A 20,122-nucleotide genomic window follows, 5' to 3' on the forward strand; every position below is an offset into this window, starting at 1 on the left:
CGCTCATTTAGGGAGAAAGAGAAAACAGACCTTCCTTGTGGTCAGAGCAGGACCAAAGACATTTTGGCATAAACATTTCTGGAATTAGGCCAGGGCCAGTGTTTTCACCCAAGGAAGACTTTACTCTAGGGGTCTTCTGCTGTAAAGCTACCTGGACACTTTTTGTCCTGATCTTATCAGTCACACAGGGAGGTAACACAGCTAGGACAACAATTTGAGTCTAAATTGTGAACATAACTCACTATATTATTTACACAGCAATGTAATAATTCCCTTTGTGTTTGTTTGTTTTGAAATCTGTTTGTAGTTTAATCTTTCAGAAAAATCTTTTTGTTTTTTTCGAGACGGGGTTTCTCTTTGTGTAGACTTGGATGTCCTGGAACAGTCTACAAACCAGGCTGATTTATTAAACTCACAGAGATCTGCCTGCCTTTGCTTCCTAAGTGCTAGGATTAAAGGCATGCACCACTACCAATACCAGAATTTTCTGAGTTTTTAAAAAATACTATTTAAATTTTGTGTGTGGATGTTTTCTTGTATGTATATATATATATGCCTGTATAGCATGTGCTTGGTGCCATAGGAGATCAGAAAGCGGCAGTGAACCTCCTGAAACTGGAGTTGTGAATGGTTGTGAGCCACTATGTGGGTTCTGGGAACCTGGCTCTTCTGCGAGAATAGCAAATGTTTTTAAACTGAAAAATATTTTTTTTTAATTGCACCTGGTTTCCTGCATGGTTTATACCCATAATCCCAGCGTTCAGGAGGCTGAAGCAGGCAGTTTTCTTTGTGTTTGGCCAGCCACCTGAGCTACAGTGGGAGGCTCCCATCTCAAGCAAATAATAAGCCTGGTCTGGTTGCACTTGACTGTAGCTCCAGAATTTGGGAGGTGAAAGGAGGATCTAGAGTTCGTAGTATCTGCAGCTTCATAACGAGTAGTTGGTAGATCAGTGTGGGCTACATAGGACCCTGTCTCAAAATACAAACAATACTCAGCCGGGCGGTGGTGGCGCACGCCTTTAATCCCAGCACTCAGGAGGCAGAGGCGGGCGGATCTCTGTGAGTTCGAGGCCAGCCTGGTCTACAGAGCAAGTTCCAGGACAGGCTCCAAAGCTACAGAGAAACCCTGTCTCAGAAAACCAAATAAATAAATAAATCCCTCAAACAACAACAATCTGGACATCATAAGTCACACCTGCTATGCCAGTCAGCACTTCAAAGGTTGAGGCAGAAGAATTGATTGAAGCCAAGCCCGAGTTACATAACTTTTTGGCCAGCCTGGGCTGTAGAGTGAGATTCTGTCTCAAATTTTCTGATTTGGTGTTTTCCGTTGTTTGTTCTTCTGTTGCTGTGATAAAATACCGTGAGAAAAGCAGCCTAAAGGAGAGGGCTTTTTCTGGCTCACGGTGGGGGTGGGGTGGGGCTCGCCTGTCAGTGCAGAGCAATCACTGGGGCAGGAACTTGAGGTGGCTGATTTCACTGTCTCTGTTGCAGTGAAAGACAAAGGCCTGTGCTCGACCCACTTTTTTCTTTTTACTCAGACCAGTGGGCGGGTCCTTCCAATTTCAGTTAATGCAAAGTAATCCCCCACAGGTGTGCCCTGAGGACTATCCAGGTGATTCTAGAATCTGCCAGCAGTTAATTTTAATCATCACACCCCTTCACTCCAAAACTGCATCTCTAGTGAAAATGCACAGACTTTTTCTTGGCCTTACTCCGTAAACCATGCAGCACGACAACTATTTACACAGCATTCAGCTTGTATTAGATACGCAAGTAATCTAGACAGCATTTCAAGTTTCCTAGGAACATATGTATAAGTTGCATGCAAATACCGCTCCATTTTCTATAAGAGACTTGAGTATCTATGAATTTGGGTTAGTATCTGTGGGGAGTCTAGAGCCATTCTTCCTCAGGTATTGAGGGCCACCTACATCAATTTTCTAAGTGAGAAAGAACCTAAAACTGGGTCTGGTAGTGAATATCTTGGATCCTACTATTGCTGGAGACTGAAACAGGAGAATTGAAACTTCAAGGCCTGCTAGCAATTGAAGATTCTGCTTGAAGAGTAAAAAACAAAGCAAAACAAAAGTCTGCGGATATAATATAGCTTAGTGTTTGAGCACTGGCTGAACATATGTGAGAAGTAGGAGTCAATTTCTTTTACCACCAAGAAGGAAGTTGTCTTAGCCATTGTTCTACTGCTGTGAAGAATCATTATGGCGCCGGGCGTGGTGGCGCACGCCTTTAATCCCAGCACTCGGGAGGCAGAGGCAGGCGGATCTCTGTGAGTTCGAGACCAGCCTGGTCTACAGAGCTAGTTCCAGGACAGGCTCCAAAGCCACAGAGAAACCCTGGCTCGAAAAACCAAAAAAAAAAAAAAAAAAGAATCATTATGGCCAAGGCAACTCTTCTTTTAAAAAGCATTGCTTACAGTTTCACGGTATTAGTTTATTATCGTAATGACCAGTGCATGGCAGCATTCATGACCCTGGAGCAGTGGCTGAGAACTACATCCTGCTCTGCAGGCAGAGAGAAGGGAAGGAGAAGGGAAAGCGAGGAAAAGGAAACAGACATTGGACCTGGCATGAGCTTTTGAACCCTCAAAGCCTACACCTAGTGACATACTTCCACAAGGCCACAAACTCTAACTCTTCTGATCTTTTTGAACAGTTCCACTCCCTGATGACTAAGCATTCAAATCTATGAGCCTATGGGGGCCATTCTTATTCAAACCACCATAGAAACCTTAAAAAAAATGCAATTTTTAAATTGGCAAAGGGAAATAAAAAACAGAAACTCAGTTCGACTTTAATGTCGAGAGCAGGCTTTTATGGACTTGAGAATGGTGCCTTAATACCCAGCAGTACATGCAGGAGAAGGTGCGGTGTGGAGGGAGAGCATTCCTTAGAATTGTGCGGGTGGGGGGCGGGGGGGTGATTTCACCAGACTTAGAAACTATTTTTCAGGATAAACTGGTTTTTGAAACATCAGGGTGGGAGATAAATCAAATTGCCTATTTTTGCAACCCTTGGGCTCCTGGATGTGTGGTGGGGGTTCGCTGCTTTCAGGGAATCAGCAGATGGCAGATTTCCTGAAACCGTGGGTTTGTTTTAGGGTCCTGGTTCTGAGAGGATTTTCCTTTAGGAGGGAGAAAAATCTTGCTTCTTTATGTTTATGAGGTATTAGAATAATGTATTGTTTGTTCTCTTTTGAAACAGAATGTCTCGGGCTGTTCATTTTCCAGTCCCTTGTCCAGTGCAGCTTGGTACCTTAACCGATGATTCCTTGGAAGCTCAGCTTCATGAATACACCAGACAAGGGAGTTATGTGAAGGTGAAGAAGATCCTTAAGAAAGGTGAGTGCAGTGTAACATGGCAGAGGCAGCAGGACCCACATTTCTGAACAGTGTTTGGTAAATACAGTGCCAAGGCTGGGTTTGGTAGCCTACACTTTTAAAACTGCCTGGCGAACAGCAGGCAGATCTCTGAGTTCAAGGCCAGTTTCCTTTACAAACGGAGGTCAAGGTCAGCCCATCTATATAATGAAATCCTGTCTAATGCAAAACCAGACTCGTGCCAGGCTGGAGAGAGAACTCAGAGGTTAAGACCACTGACTGCTCTTTTAGAGGTCCTGAGTTCAATTCCCAGCAACCACCATGGTAGCTTACAACCATCTGTAATGAGATCTTGTGCCCTTTTTTGGCCTGCAGACAGAACATTGTATATATAATAAATAAATCTTAAAAAGAACAAAAAAAACCTAGTGCTAACAGTTCTCTCTCTAAAAATAAATAAAGAGGGTTGGAGATTAGCAGGATCAGTGTTTGCTTAGCATATGTGAAGATCTAGGGTCCATCCTCAGAACTGTGCAGAAAAGCAGGTGTGTGGGCACCTGTCTGTTCTCCCAGCACCGAGAGGCAGAAGTTTAAGGTCTTTCATGGGTATCTAGGCTCCTGTAGTCTCTCATGTTCACACACAATTAAAAGCAATAAAAATAGGCTGGATGGTGGTGGTGGTGGCACGCGCCTTTAGTCCCAGCAATCAAGAGGCAGAGGCAGGTGGATCTCTGTGACTAGAGGTCAGTCTGGTTTACAGAGTGAGTTCCAGGACAGCCAGGGCTACTGTATTGAAAAACCAACCAAATAAACAAACAAAAAAAGGTAATAAAAGTAAAACCAGAACCAAACTAAGCCAAACAGATAAAAAAGCAAACAAAGCTGGGTGCTGAGATTATAGGTGTGTGCTCCTTTGCCTGGCTCCTGGCATTTGCTGTTTCTGATAAGAAAGTTAATGTCATTAGAATCATTGTTCCTGTCTATGTAGTATTCTGTTTTTTAATTTTTTAAAAAAATTTTGTGTGCAGTGGGTGTAATCATCATCAAAGGCCAGAGGTGACAGGTTCTCTGAGTTGGAATTGCAGGTGGTTCTGAGACACCTGATGTGGTGCTGGTGCTGGGTTACAAACTCTGTCCTCAGGAAAACTATCTTTCCAATCCCCAATATTTGGATTTTCCTTTCTCTCTCTCTCTCTCTCTCTCTCTCTCTCTCTCTCTCTCTCTCTCTGTCTCTCTTTCTTTCTTTCTTTCTTTCTTTCTTTTTGGTTTTTCGAGACAGTTTCTCTGTGTAACAGCCTTGGCTGTCCTGGAACTTGCTCTGTAGACCACACTGACCTAGAACTCACAGAGAGCAGAGATCCGCCTGCCTCTGCCTTTCGTGTGCTGGGATTAAAGGTATGTGCCACCACTGCCCGGCAATATTTGTTTTTCTTTGGCTTCTTTGTTATGCCCAGATTACGGACCCCTTGCCCCAGCCGCCACAAAACCAACTAGTAGACCAAGTCCTGTATGTAAAAGCAAAGAGCTTTTATTCTTATACAAGTTTGCAAACTCGGACTCTCAGTGTGTTTAACATACTGGAATAATCGAAGAGCCCCAAGCTCAGTTGGGGTTGTGTTTTTTTTTTTTTTTTTTTGAGGGATTTCTAAGGTTCAGGACCCCTGATTGGCTGACATTTATCTAGGGGTGTTCTGGTGAAAAGCAATGTGTGTGTGCTGACAGGTGATCCTATCTACAATGGTTGGAACATTAGACATCTACTTTGGATGGTCTGTTCCTGGGTGGTGCCTGAGTAGTCTCAGTTTGTGGTCTTTATTGGAACCAGGTATTGCCTTAGGGAAAACTACTGAGTCTTGGGCCTCTATTGAGCTTGTCACGGCTTCAGTTTCCTTCAGTTTTCTGATTTGTGTCAGTGTGTAGGTATATTTTGTGTGTAGTGTGTGCTGTGCGGGTGCACACGCAGCGGCCAGAGGTGGCAGGTGTCTTCTTCTGTTACTCTGCTTTATTCATTTTGAGACAGAGTCTCTCCCTGAACCCAGAGAGCTTGCCTTGCTTTTGGCAAGCTGGAGGCAGCAAGAACACATTAATCCTGTCTGTTCTTCTCTGCCCCATTTCTGGGGTTCCAGGTGATTGTGGGATAGTGCCTGGCTTGTTATGTGAGTGCTACAATCAGAACTCTGGTCCCCTGACAATGCACAAAGAAAAGAGGTCATCAGTTTGAGGAGCAAGAAGGACTGTTGAAGGAAAGGGAGGGGGAAGTGATGTAATTATATTTTAATTAAAAACAAAAGCAAAACACCTCTGGTCCTCATGGTCCTGCAACAAGCTCTCCTAAATACTGAACCATCTCTACAGACATCACTCTTTCAAAGATTTGTTTTATGTGTATGTGTCACGGCAGGGCCCCCCCCACCACCACCACCACAAAAGCCTCATGGCTTGTTGGAGGGGGATTGAAAGGTTGTTGATCCCTGAAATTCTCAAGAAAAAAACTAGTCCCACGAATTTGAACCAAATCTGAAGCAGGAATCTGGACTCTGGTCAGGTCCATCCCTGGGTTCCCAGGGAATGGTCATTAAGTCACATTTTTCAGAAGTTTAGAAAGGCAAAACCCGGCCGGGCGGTGGTGGCACACGCCTTTAATCCCAGCACTTGGGAGGCAGAGGCAGGCGGATCTCTGTGAGTTCGAGACCAGCCTGGTCTACAAGAGCTAGTTCCAGGACAGGCTCCAAAACCACAGAGAAACCCTGTCTCAAAAAAAAAAAAGAAAAAAAAGAAAGGCAAAACCCATAATTCACTGCATTTCCCATCAGGTTCTATCAGGGACAAGCATACATCCTGATGTTTCTTCTGCCTATGAATCTCCCTCCTTCGTGTGATCAAGTATATCCAGTGTAGTTGGTTCAAACAAACTTGTTTATGAGAGAGAAACCTGCTGGCTTAGCCGGGTGGTGGTGGCAGAGGCAGGAGGATCTTTGTGAGTTCGAGGCCAGCCTGGTCTACAAGAGCTAGTTCCAAGATATGCTCCAAAGCTATAGAGAAACCCTGTCTCAAAAAACCAAAAAAGAAAAAAGAAAAAAAAAAGAAACCTCCTGGCTTGTTATTTCCCAAGAACTACAGCTCCCAGCATTCCAGAAAGTTATCTTGTTTTTGGGCAAGTGGGTCTCACAGGGTAACTTTGTTTTTTACAAGGCGAAGGATGAAACTAGAGACACTCAGGAACACACACACACACACACACACACACACGTGGGCATGATTTATGAGAGGTGAAGAATGAGACTTTGCAGGTACTGGGTCATGACCTCTGAGGACTGACCTCGTTTATTTTTTGTTAAATGGGAAAATCTTGAAGAGAAAGACCAGTCCCACAGTTATCCAGCTAAGGCTAGCTTTATTTTAGAGGGACCATCCAACGAGCTATCTCGCTCTAATTTGGGATTTTAAAGAGCAGCTCTTTCTTTCCTTTTTGGTTTTTCGAGACAGGATTTCTCTGTAGCTTTGGGGCCTGTCTTGGAACTTACTCTGTAGACCAGGTTAGCCTCAAACTCATAAAGATCCGCCTGTCTCTGCCTCCCGAGTGCTGGGATTAAAGGCATGCACCATCACCGCCAGGCCCCTTCTGGCCTTTTGACATCCCTTTTATAGGAGAGAGATAAAATATTAATAACTATAAACATGTTTACGGGAGTGAGAGAATTGCTATTAGAGATTGTTAGAAAATACAAAGAGGGGCGGTGGTGGCGCACGCCTTTAATCCCAGCACTTGGGAGGCAGAGGCAGGCGGATCTCTGTGAGTTCGAGACCAGCCTGGTCTACAGAGCTAGTTCCAGGACAGGCTCCAAAACCACAGAGAAACCCTGTCTCGAAAAACCAAAAAAAAAAAAAAAAAAAAAAAAAAAGAATTAGAAAATACAAAGAGGGCCGGTTTTGGTGGCGCACGCTGGTAGGATTTGCTGAAGGAGGAAGAGTCAGGAGGATCACGCGTTCGAGGCCAGCCTGGTCTATACATTTTTGGGCTGGAGAGATGGCTCAGCGGTTAAGAGCACTGACTGCTCTTCCAGAGGTCCTGAGTTCAATTCCCAGCATTAACATGGTGGTTCACCACCACCTGTAATGAGATCTGGCGCCCTCTTCTGGCCTGCAGGCATACATGCAGACAGAACACTGTTATACATGATAAATAACTATTTAAAAAAATACAGAGAGGAAGATAAGAATATACATCATGTAAGTGGGGTCACATGTTTTGCAGGTTACATCAGATTTAAGAAACAGAAACTTATTCTTGAGTAGAAACCTATTTTTTATAAAGTATGGGGCACCAGATGGTGGTGGCTCATGCCTTTAATCCCAGCACTAGGGAGGCAGAGGCAGAGGCAGATGGATCTCTGTGAGTTCAAGACCAACCTGGTCTACAGAGCATATTTCAGAACAGCCTCCAAAGCTACACAGAGAAACCCTGTCTTGGGAAAAAAAACAAAAGAAGACAAAAACAACCCAATAAATAAATAAAGTCTGGGGGCTTAATATAATGGGCTCCTTGATTTGCAAGGTATGCTCCTCCTATTTTGGTCTCACATTTCTTACACGTTTAAACATAATGGAACAGAACTTTGGGGGAGGGGAGTCTTCATGTGATAATTCTCATAACAAAGCTTCAGGGTCTGGTTACATCAAAATTCTCCAGCAAAGTAGCAAAGCATCTGTGACCTTTTATAATAAAAATGATTTTTCCCCCAAGAGAATAAGATTTTACTGCTCTTTACAAAATTAATGTGGTAACCCAAAATTGGCAGCTAAACATTAGGATAAAAAGTCTCAGTGGTTGAGACTTACCACCCAAAACTGGTTTTCAGGTGTTGAGTGTCAAGCCCTTGGAAGCCTCTGTCCAGTCCTTGTGAGCCAGCATTGGCACCTGTGCAGAATCTAGGCAAATCTACATTTGCCCTGGGCCCTTTCCTGTACAGACGCTCAGACCTGGCCATGTTTGCTGTCTTTGTTACTGTGAAGAAAACAGCATGACCAGTAGCTGGGCGGTGGTGGTCTTGGGAAGCACAGAGGCAGGTGGATGTCTGAGTCCAGCGTGGTCTACAGAGTGAATTCCAGGATAGCCAAGGCTACACAGCGAAACCCTGTTTTGAAAAAAACAAATTAAAAAATCCTCCATGACCAGGGCAAATTAGTATCTAATACTGTAAACAGTTTAATGTTTACAGTTTGAGGGCTAGCCCATTACCATCATAGCAGGGACCATTGAAGGCTAACCCATTACCATCATAGCAGGGACCATTGAGGGCACAGGCAGGCAGTTTGCTAGAGAAGTAGCTGAGAGCTACATGCTGATCTACAGGCAGAGACAGACACTTGACATCCACACCTCTAGTGACACAGCTCCACAGCTAACCTTCCCCATCAACTGGGGGACAAGCATGCAATAGGAACCTATGAGGCTCGGTCTCGTACAAACCAGTAGTACACCGTAATCAGAGGGACGGAGGCTTCACCCTAGATCGTGCTGTGCATCTTTAGTTCCAGTTTGGGCTGAGAGCCTGGAATTCTCATTGTGGCTGGAATTTGCATTAGTTTTTTCCCTATCTAATATATGGACAGTAAGTAAACACTCAGGTCTAGCACAGAAACGTAAGACTTAAGGAACAGTGATCTATGAATGGTGCTCACAGAGTATAAGAATGAATCTTTAGCTGATAAACAGAGCTCAGGGCTAGGGGCTACAAGGAGGATGTGTGATAGAGTCTGTGGCCTCTTTCTTTCTTTCTTTTTTTTTTTTAAATATTTATTTATTTATTTATTTATTATGTATACAATATTCTGTCTGTGTGTATGTCTGCAGGCCAGAAGAGGGCACCAGACCTCATTACAGATGGTTGTGAGCCACCATGTGGTTGCTGGGAATTGAACTCAGGACCTTTGGAAGAGCAGGCAATGCTCTTAACCACTGAGCCATCTCTCCAGCCCCCATGTGGCCTCTTTCATAGGGATGTCTTCTATTTACTGAGAAATAAAGCACAGGATATTAACCTAAACAATTCTCAGGATATTGGGGGATTTAGGTGGAGGCTGGCTCTTAATGGAATAGCAAAGGATCACCAGGTTGTTTGAACACATCTCTCCAGTATTTCAGGTGATCAGGCATCATTCCTTTCTTTCCGTTGAAGAAAATAGGCCTGTGTGATTGACAATTCTGGTTTCTCCAATGCCTACTCTTAAGCTGTGCTTCATACATGTATGAGTGTTTTGTCTGTGTGCACGTAGTTTAGTAGGAGGAAGCAAAGATATTTGCAGTTGAGTGAGCCATGTACATGCACATAAAAAGATAATTAAGATCACAAAGTACATTGTGGTTCATCTGTAGTGGTACACGCTTTTAATTCCAGCACTCAGGAGGCAGAGGCAGGCAGATCTCTGTGAGTTCAAAGCCAGCCTGGTCTACCTAGTGAATTCCAGGACAGACATTGATCCATAGTGAGATGAGACCTGTCTCAAAAACAAACAAAAAATACATTTCTGAAGAGCTCAAAAAAGGCTTTAAAGAGGTAATATATTAAATATTTCTGTTTGATTTGCTTTTATCATTGCAGAATGAGTGTAGTTTTTTTTTTTTTTTCAAGACAGGGTTTCTCTGTGTTTAACAGCCTTAGCTGTCCTGGAACTAGCTCTTGTAGACCAAGCTGGTCTTGAACTCACAAAGATCCACCTGCCTCCCGAGTGCTAGGATTAAAGGCATGCACCACTACCACCACCTGGCTGAATGTAGATTTATTGTCCACATGTATGTCTGTGTACCACGTTTGTGCTTGGTTCCCAGGGAGGTGGTAAGCCTCCATGTGGGCATAGGGAATCAAATCCAGGTCCTTTGCAGTCATAAGAAGTGCTCTTAACCACTGAGCCAACTCTCCAGCTAGGCCCTGATTTCTTAAGGAAAAGAGAAAAATTCCCAAGTGTGGGCAGAGCTCCAAGAGAGGAATACTCCGTTTAATTATTTCTCTTTGTTTTTCGAGACAGGGTTCCTCTGTAGCTTTGGAGCCTGTCCTGGAGCTAGTTCTTGTAGACCAGGCTGGCCTCGAACTCACAGAGATCCGCCTGCCTCTGCCTCCTGAGTGCTGGGATTAAAGGCATGTGCCACCACAGCCCGGCCTATTTCTTTTTTTAAAAAATATTTATTTATTTATTATGTATATAGTATTCTGTTTGTGTGTATGCTGGCAGGCCAGAAGAAGGCACCAGACCTTATTACAGATGGTTGTGAGCTGCTATGTGGTTGCTGGGAATTGAACTCAGGACCTTTGGAAGAGCAGGCAATGCTCTTAACCATTGAGCCATCTCTCTAGCCCCCCCTTTAATTATTTCTTAAATATATTTGTGTGTATGTGTGTGTGTGTTCATATATGTGTGTGCAGGATCCATGGAGGACAAAAGGGCATCAGATCCTTTGGAGTTGGAGTTGCAGGCATTTGTGACCTGCCTGTTGCAGGTGCTGGGACGCAGCCCTCTGATAGAGCAGCAAGCACTCTTATCTGCAGAACCATCTCTTCAGCATCCTGATAACTTTGAAGATGGTTCTCACTTTGTTTACCTAACGGTATGGAACTTAGTATATAGCTTAATCTGACCTCAAATTGTGACTAATTCTCCTAGAGAGATGTTCAGATCCATGTGCTATTGGAGCATCTACTCAGAGGAGAGGAGACCAAGGTATAGTGTGTAGTGAGGAGTTTCTCAAAATGCAGAATGTAACCAGGCCATGGTGGTATGGCCTTTAATCCCAGGAACTGGGAGGCAGGGGCAAAGGCGTCTCTGTCAGTTTAAGGCCAGCCTGCTCTACAAAGGGAGTTTTAGGCCTGTCAGAGCTACGTAGTGAGACCCTGTCTCAAAAGCAAGTAAACAACAAAAACAGAACAGAAAAGATAGAATGAACAATGGAAAAGTCTTGGGGCTAAAGAGATGGCTCAGAGGTTAAGAGCATTGCCTGCTCTTCTAAAGGTCTTGAGTTCAATTCCCAGAACCACATGGTGGCTCACAACCATCTGTCTGTAATGGGGTCTGGTGCCCTCTTCTGGCCTGCAGGCATAGACACAGACAGAATATTGTATACGTAATAAATTAATAAATATTTTTAAAAAATGAATGGAAAAGTCTTAAATACTGAATTATCATTATCACAGACCAGAGTTTGTATGGGAGCAGTCTTCAGATATAAACTCTGTGGGAGGAGAGAAAGTAATGGTGGACATTTTTTCTACACATTACCAACATCTGCACATGAACGAAAGGAAAGTTTTGCTATCTCTCTTTTTCCATGAGTCTGAGTGGTCCTTACATGGATGTATGTGCCCATGTCAACAACCACATTCATTCAGAATTTAACTGACTTTAGCTTTTCTCTCTTCCCAAGTATGGCATTGCTTTTAGTTAGTACCAGGAAGAATTAGAACTAACTTTTTCCCTGTGTGTGACCGATAACAAGCAATGTAACATCTATAAGGGAAATAGCCATAAAATGGTACTACAGATTAAATAAGCATCAAGTATGAGTTCAGTAATTATACTAGTAATTACCATGTGGCCAGAAAATTGCTTCACTTTGCCCTTTTCCCTGTTTCTCTTTTATAGTAGAGGAAATACCGAATCTCAAAATGCTGATTTCTGTTTGCTTTGATCTTTAAGACAGGATTTCATGTAGCTGCGGCTGGCCTCAAATTCTAATTCTAAGACTGATGTAAAACTCCTGATCCTCTTGCCTTCGTTTTTTTTTTTTTTTTTTTTTTTTTTCTTTTTTTTCTTTTGGTTTTTCGAGACAGGGTTTCTCTGTGGCTTTGGAGCCTGTCCTGGAACTAGCTCTTGTAGACCAGGCTGGTCTCGAACTCACAGAGATCCACCTGCCTCTGCTTCCCGAGTGCTGGGATTAAAGGCGTGCGCCACCATCGCCCGGCTTGCGCCTTCACTTTCTAAGTGTAAGGATAACAGAATTTATTTATTTAATAGAATGTGTAGCCCTTGAACTGCCATTTTCCCGTCGTAATTTTTCGTTTTATTCGTCACGAAAGGACTCTGGCTTGGACCAGGGGTCCAAGGCTGCGTGCGCCCGCGAACACCGGACGGCTCCGCGGGGCCTCTGGCTTGGGGCAAACGGGGGCCGACGGCAGCGCGGGTGGGCGAGGCCAGCGCCACCGGACGGGAGCAACCGCAGGCAGCAGGGCGGGTGACTCGAGACTCGCGCAGGCGTAAGTGGGACGGGCGACAGAGAGCTGGCAGTCGATTGGCTGTTTAGCGATCGTATGCTAATTATCGACAGCGCCTCTGTCCCGCAGACTTGGAGAACTGTGGCACCTGAAATGCCCTGTGGACTTGGCAGCGGGCGACGTTCAGCGGGGAACGTGCCCCCGTTTGTGCAAATGCAGTGTGTCCGTCATAGCAGCGCCCAAGGGCAGTGCGGCGAGCGGGTCGCGGTGCTCGCCGTGAGTAAGATGTGAGCGCGCCGGGTGCAGTGCGGCGAGCTGGGCAGTGTGAGGTTAAGACTATACTTTCAGGGATCATTTCTATAGTTCGTTACTAGAGAAGTTTCTCTGACTGTGTAGAGCACCCGAGACCACGAGGACGAGACGTAGTGTTCCCTCCTGAGCGTGAAGCCGGCTCTAGGTGCTGCTTCCCTGCAGCTGCCTCCTGCCATTGATGATCGTTCTTGTCTCCCTCCTGGGAGATTAGAGGGAGGGAGCGCAGTCTGAGTGGACTTCGGTTTTATCAATCGTGGTTACCAAAAGTAGAATGGTTTGTAATCCAGTTGCCATTTCGATCTTGGTAACTTTTTACTGTATGAGAAAAGTCTGGAAGGAGTCCCTTTTAGGACTCTGTCTACTTTATCTACTTTTATTGATTATAGTCGCTGAGATACAGAATCGCTCTCCCTGTAAAGCTTAACGCCTTTCTTGCCACGTATTTGCCTCAAACTTGTAGTTGCCCTTGCCACCACCTCCCAAGTCCGGGTTACAGACTTGGGACAGCACACTTAGCATTGAGTAGTTTTTCAGTATGCGCAGTAAGGAGTTTGCTGAGAAAGAAATTAGGGACTCGAGGCACGGTAGAACATACTTATCTCAGCACTTTGGAAATAAAGGCAGATGTTCTCGGTTCTGGTTCATCCTAAACTATATACCAAGCTGAAGACCAGCCTGGGCTACATGAGACCCTCTCATAAATCACAATTACACAGAAGACCAGGAAAAGCCAGTCTTACATGGTGACTGATCTTGGTGATAAGTATTGATTATATCTGATACTAAGTAAGAGAAATACTTCTGGTTGGATCTGTGAGGATACTTTCTAGAATAATTAGTTGGGGTGGGGGAAGACCCTCCCCAAGAGTGGGCTGCATCTTCCCTGGCGGCCTAGACATTAAGCAGTTTGAGGGAAAGCCTTGCTGCCTTTGCTCATTGTGGGTGAGTGCATATACCTACCCTGTTCCTGCCACCCCTTGACATCATAACACAGCTTCTTTAGCTTTTCAAGTGGACCGAAGACTAGCATCTCTCCAGGAATCCTGGAGGTCTTCAGCCAGGTTGGGAATGTTGGAGATGTTACTCTTGTGGATTGAGCAACTGCTGGTTTCACAACCTGTAGCCATGCAGATACCCAGCCCACACTATGTAAGCCAATCTAAGACATTTCTTTCTTTGAGAAAGGGTTTCTCAGTGTAACAACCTTGGCTGTCCTTTGTGGGCTACCACTACCCAACTTTTTTTTTTTAATTTCTTTTACAATGGGGCTGGAGAGATGGCTCAGTGGTTAAGAGCATTGCCTGCTCTTCCAAAGATCCTGAGTTCAATTCCCAGCAACCACATGGTTGCTCACAACCATCTATAAAGAGATCTGGCGCCAGCCGGGCGGTGGTGGCGCACGCCTTTAATCCCAGCACTTGGGAGGCAGAGGCAGGCGGATCTCTGTGAGTTCGAGACCAACCTGGTCTACAAGAGCTAGTTCCAGGACAGGCTCCAAAACCACAGAGAAACCCTGTCTCGAAAAAACCAAAAAAAAAAAAAAAAAAAAAAAAAAAAAAAAAAAAAAAAAAAAAGAGAGAGATCTGGCGCCCTCTTCTGGCCTTCAGGCATATATGCAGACAGAATATTGTATACATAATAAATATTTTTTAAAAAATTTCTTTTGCAATAAGTATTTATTCTGTTTGTTCTGATCATCTACAGGATCCTGATTAACATATAGTCCTAACAAGAAAGAGTAAAATAGAACTTCATTTCAAATCATACTTCTAGTTGTGCGATGGGGATGCACTCCTTAAATCTCAGCACTCAGGAGGCAGAGGCAGGTGGATCTCTGAGAGTTCAAGGCCAACCTGCTGTACAGATTGAGTTCCGTGATGGCTAGGGCAACAGAGAGAAACCCTGTCTCAGAAAAAAAAAAAAGGAAAAAAATTATACTTCAAGAATAGTCTAATTAAGCCGGGCGGTGGTGGTGCACGCCTTTAATCCCAGCACTTGGGAGGCATAGGCAGGCGGATCTCTGTGAGTTCGAGACCAGCCTGGTCTACAAGAGCTAGTTCCAGGACAGGCTCCAAAACCACAGAGAAACCCTGTCTCGAAAAACCAAAAAAAAAAAAAAAAAAAAAAAATTAGTCTAACGAAGAGCACGCATGACACTTGCAGAAATAGACAACATACACCAGTGGAGTAGAGGACGCAGAAATTAACACACCAACAGAGCTACAGGAATTAAAAAAAATCACTGAAGAAAAAACGACGCTGGGTGGTGGTGGCATACGCCTTTAACACCAGAACTCAGGAGAAAGTTGGTGGATCTCTGTGAGTTCGAGGACAGCCTGGTCCACAGAGCTAGTTCCAGGACAGGCTCCAAAGCTACAGAGAAACTCTGTCTCGGAAAACAAAAAAACAAAACAAAACAAAAAGACTGCACTGAAGGAAAGTGCTATAGGAGTGGTAAACCTGGCCACACAGTCATCTATTGCAGTTAGACAGGTGCAGTCAGTTATCACTGTTGTGTGAGTCAGGGCATCTTGCATGGCAATGCATAAAACAGCCTAATTATTCCCCTGTGTCCCCCACCTTTTCTGGTGATGGTTGTAAAATCTTTTTTTTTTTTTTTTTGGTTTTTCGAGACACGGTTTCTCTGTGGTTTTGGTGCCTGTCCTGGAACTAGCTCTTGTAGACCAGCAGATCCGCCTGCCTCTGTCTCCCAAGTGCTGGGATTAAAGGCGTGCGCCACCACCGCCCGGCAGAAATCGTGTGTTATATCCTAATCTTTTCAGTGTTAAAACATTTTGTAGTTAGTGGTCATCAAAGCCGGCTTTCTCATAGTAAAGACTGTTTATTAATGAAGAGCCATTGTGGTCAGAAAGAGAGTGCAAGCTGCGCTGGGCTGAGCTGTAGCTGAGAAGCATCTTGTGGTGGGCTTTCCAGAGCACAGTGACATTAAAAGGTGTTTAACCCTTGACCATGGAAAGGGAAGCTGTAACTCTTGGGACTATGAAGTTAGTTTGTATTTTGTAGCCAGCCGTGGTCAGTCAGGGAATCTTATCCTGTGGTGTCTGAACAAAGGCCAGAAAACTGAGTTAGGAATCCGTGCAGGGAGCCGGCGGTGGTGGCGCACGCCTTTAATCCCAGCACTTGGGAGGCAGAGGCAGATGTTGATCTCTGTGAGTTCGAGGCCAGCCAGGTCTACAAGAACTAGTTCCAGGACAGGCTCCAAAGCTACAGAGAAACCATGTATCAAAAAACAAAACAAAGAATATGTGAGGAATCCATGCAGGGAGTTAATTACTGTACCTGGCACCTCAATTAGGTTACTTTGCACTATTTACCTTGGCTCAACAAATTACACAGCTGGCTACATGCCCTTGTAAATAAGATTGTATTTTTCTGTAATAGTTTAAATAAAATCCATAAGCAGGACACCCGGCCTGATCTAAAAGCTACTTTAATGTTTTATATCAGTTGATAGTGTACGGCTATCTTGGCAGCTGGGAAAATTACCTCCTCCCTCCCCTCCTCCTCTCCTTCTTCCTTTTTTTTTTTTTTTTTTTTTTTTTTGGTTTTTCGAGACAGGGTTTCTCTGTGGTTTTGGAGCCTATCCTGGAACTAGCTCTTGTAGACCAGGCTGGTCTCGAACTCACAGAGATTCACCTGCCTCTGCCTCCCAAGTGCAGGGATTAAAGGTGTGTGCCACCACCACCCGGCCTTTTTTTTTTTTTTTTAAATGATTTTATTATGGATGGCATGCTCTGCCCGCTTGTCTGCCAGTAGGCCAGAAGAGGGCATCAGGTCTTATTTCAGATGGTTGCTGGGAATTGAACTCAGGACCTCGGGAAGAACAGCCAGTGCTCTTAACCGCTGAACCATGTCTGCAACCCCAAAATTTTATGTATTTTAAAATTATCATAAACTTAGTTTGTATGCAACAAAAATAGCAAGTGTTTGAGTCTGGAGATTTTGGGTTGTTTTACAAACGGTTTCACTTTGTAGCTAACCAAAGCTGGCCGTACACTTGGAAAAGGCACTTGCCTTAATTTCCATCATGCAGTTTCTTTCATCTGTGTTTCTTTGGTCACAGTACAGAATTTATTTAATAGAGTGTGTACCCCTTGATCTGCCATTCTTCCGTCGTACTTCTTTGTTTTATTCGTCACGAAATAAAGGGGGCTTGGGCTAGGGGTCCAAGGTTGCGTGCGCCTGCGAACACTGGTGGCTCCGCCGGCGCCTCTGGCTTGGGGCAGGCGGAAGCGCGGCTGGGCGGGTGACTCGCGACTCGCGCAGGCGTAAGTGGGACGGGCGACAGAGAGCTGGCAGTCGATTGGCTGTTTAGCGATCGTATGCTAATTATCGACAGCGCCTCTGTCCCGCAGACTTGGAGAACTGTGGCACCTGAAATGCCCTGTGGACTTGGCAGCGGGCGACGTTCAGCGGGGAACGTGCCCCCGTTTGTGCAAATGCAGTGTGTCCGTCATAGCAGCGCCCAAGGGCAGTGCGGCGAGCGGGTCGCGGTGCTCGCCGTGAGTAAGATGTGAGCGCGCCGGGTGCAGTGCGGCGAGCTGGGCAGTGTGAGGTTAAGACTATACTTTCAGGGATCATTTCTATAGTTCGTTACTAGAGAAGTTTCTCTGACTGTGTAGAGCACCCGAGACCACGAGGACGAGACGTAGTGTTCCCTCCTGAGCGTGAAGCCGGCTCTAGGTGCTGCTTCCCTGCAGCTGCCTCCTGCCATTGATGATCGTTCTTGTCTCCCTCCTGGGAGATTAGAGGGAGGGAGCGCAGTCTGAGTGGACTTCGGTTTTATCAATCGTGGTTATTAAAGACAGCTCTGTTGTTTAAATTTCGTTGATTGTTTTTGTTGTTAGACGTGTTTCAAGCTATTTTCTCTCCCAATGTCTTTTAAAAACTATTTGTAGTGTTTTTCATTAAGCTTACTTGTTATGAGTCTTCTCTGCATGTGTGGTCTTGAGGGTATCCATTTGAACTCCCTTATCCATGGTAATAAATCACTGTTTTTTTTAAAAGAAATGTTAGTTGATGCAGTTGTTTTAACATTTTTTCATTTGCTTTGTTCTCTTAATTAAAAAATTGAGTTTTAATCCTAGCCTAGACAGATGGCGTAAAATGGGACTGTTTAAGCACCAACATACTGTCCAGTTCCAGGACATTAGATTTCCCTCCTTTGGTCTCTTTGGACACCTGGTACAGACATATATGTATATATATCAACATAATAGTCATACACATAAATTGTAAATCAACTTTAAAGAAAAATTTATAAATATATAAACCATATATATATATTGGTTTTTCTACTCAGGGTTTCTCTGTAGCTTTGGAGCCTGTCCTGGAACTAGCTCTTGTAGACCAGGCTGGCCTCGAACTCACCGATATCCACCTGCCTCTGCCTCCCGAGTGCTGGGATTAAAGGCATGAGCAACCACTGCCTGGCATAAGTTTTCTTATAGTACTGTGATGAAATGTCTATCAGGTAAATCTGTTTTGCGTGGCTTAGCAGAGCCTCCAAGTCCCAGGCCATTAAGGATCTTTTTTTTTTATTTTAATATTTAAATGATCTCTCTCTCTCTCTCTCTCTCTCTCTCTCTCTCTCTCTCTCTCTCTCTCTCTCTCTGTGTGTGTGTGTGTGTGTGTATGATTGAGGAGTGTACACTCCCCACCTGGAGTTGTGAACCACCTGCCACCTGACCTTAGTGCTGATATCCAAACTGAGGTCCTCTGGAAATCCATCACATGGAAGCGCCATTATCTCAGCAGTCTGATCATTTGTTTTCATTTACTCTGTCACTTGCCTATATAGAGACCATTTTTGGGTACTGTGTGTATGATATGAAAGAGTCATGATAACGTAGTATCTTTATGAATTGTGCTCCTTAGCATGGAACAAACCACATAGAACTGTAGTGTAGTAAAAGCTCTTAAGTTGAAATGCTTATGACAGGAAGCATATAAAAAGTCAGTTTGACCAAGTCAGCTGAGATTTCCTGAAGGAAATATTTGAGCTGAATTCAGAAAAACTTCAAGAGCTGAAGCTGGCAGGGGTGTGTAAACTCTGAATCATGAAAACATTTTCATAGGAGTATACTTTTCCTCTGCTTTAAGATTGTATATCATGAAGAGTCTACAATCCGTGGCTAAAATCCTCTCTGGGCACAAAGATGGCTCTCGGTATTGTTCTATTGCAGTGTCCATTGGCCTCTGATGGCTGTTCCTTTGGGAAACAGGGAGAGAACACTGAGTGATTTTTTTTTTTTTTTTTTTTTTTTTTTTTTTTTGGTTTTTCGAGACAGGGTTTCTCTGTGGCTTTGGAGCCTGTCCTGGAACTAGCTCTGTAGACCAGGCTGGTCTCGAACTCACAGAGATCCGCCTGCCTCTGCCTCCCGAGTGCTGGGATTAAAGGCGTGCGCCACCATCGCCCGGCAACACTGAGTGATTTTTATTACAATTTTACTCACTTACTTTTTTTTTTTTTTTTTAAATAGTGTCTCCTGTGGTGGTGCATGCCTTTAATCCCAGCACTTAGCAGGCAAAGGCAGGCAGATCTCTGTAAATTCAAGGTCATTTTGGTCTACAGAATTAGCATGAGTTCCAGAACAGTCATGCTACATAGAGAAACCTTGTGGGTGGGGAGAAGAAGGAGGAAGAAGATGTGTAATTGGTTGTTTTCTTTTACTTTTTGGCTCTTTTATTCTTTATTCTTTTGGGGGGCCTACTACAAAGCTTCCAAATAAATATACGGAGGCCTGTTATTTTCTTCTGAATGCCTGGCATTGTCTTGTCTTGTTTCTAGCCAGCTTTTCTTAAATTGTCTCATCTATCTTTTGCCTCTCGGCTTTTATATTTATTTCTGTACACCTTTGTTTCCTCTGTGGCTGGCTGTGTAGCTGGGTGGCTGGCCCCTGACATCCTCCTCTGCTTGTTTTCTCTTGCTCTTCCTCCTGCCCAGATTTCTACTCCTGCTTTTTCTCTCTGCCTGCCAGCCCTTCGTATTCTTTCTCCTGCTTGCTGTGGGCCATTCAGCTCTTTATTAGATTATCACGTGTTTTAGACAGCCAAAGTAACACAGCTTCACAGAGTTAAACAAATGCAACATAAAAGAATGCAGCACATTTTTGCATCATTAAAACAAATGTTCCATAGCATAAACAAATGTAGCACACCTTAAAATAATATTCCACAGCAAAGAAGAAATAGGATCTCATTGTCACATCTAGGCAGGTCTTGAAGTGGCAGTCTTGGCCTTAGCCTC

At 44.3% G+C, this 20,122-nt stretch overlaps 1 protein-coding gene and 2 non-coding genes across 3 annotated transcripts in view; all 3 read left to right on the plus strand.

Annotated features, from left to right (window-relative positions):
• Window positions 1-3,222: 3,222 nt before the first annotated feature.
• The window catches only part of Tex14 (testis expressed 14, intercellular bridge forming factor), a 108,916-nt gene continuing 92,016 nt past the window's right edge, over window positions 3,223-20,122 (plus strand). The window contains exon 1 of the mRNA XM_057775793.1: window positions 3,223-3,358. Coding sequence (XP_057631776.1) covers window positions 3,223-3,358 — 136 coding nt within the window. The remainder of the gene's footprint in view (window positions 3,359-20,122) is intronic.
• Window positions 12,873-13,088, plus strand: LOC130878919 (small nucleolar RNA U3). The gene has a single exon (XR_009057528.1). It is a non-coding gene; the product is annotated as a small nucleolar RNA U3 (small nucleolar RNA).
• LOC130878920 (small nucleolar RNA U3) lies at window positions 17,432-17,647 on the plus strand. The gene has a single exon (XR_009057529.1). It is a non-coding gene; the product is annotated as a small nucleolar RNA U3 (small nucleolar RNA).

This window comes from Chionomys nivalis, chromosome 7 (assembly GCF_950005125.1).
Source record: "Chionomys nivalis chromosome 7, mChiNiv1.1, whole genome shotgun sequence".
Classification (NCBI taxonomy): Eukaryota; Metazoa; Chordata; class Mammalia; order Rodentia; family Cricetidae; genus Chionomys; species Chionomys nivalis.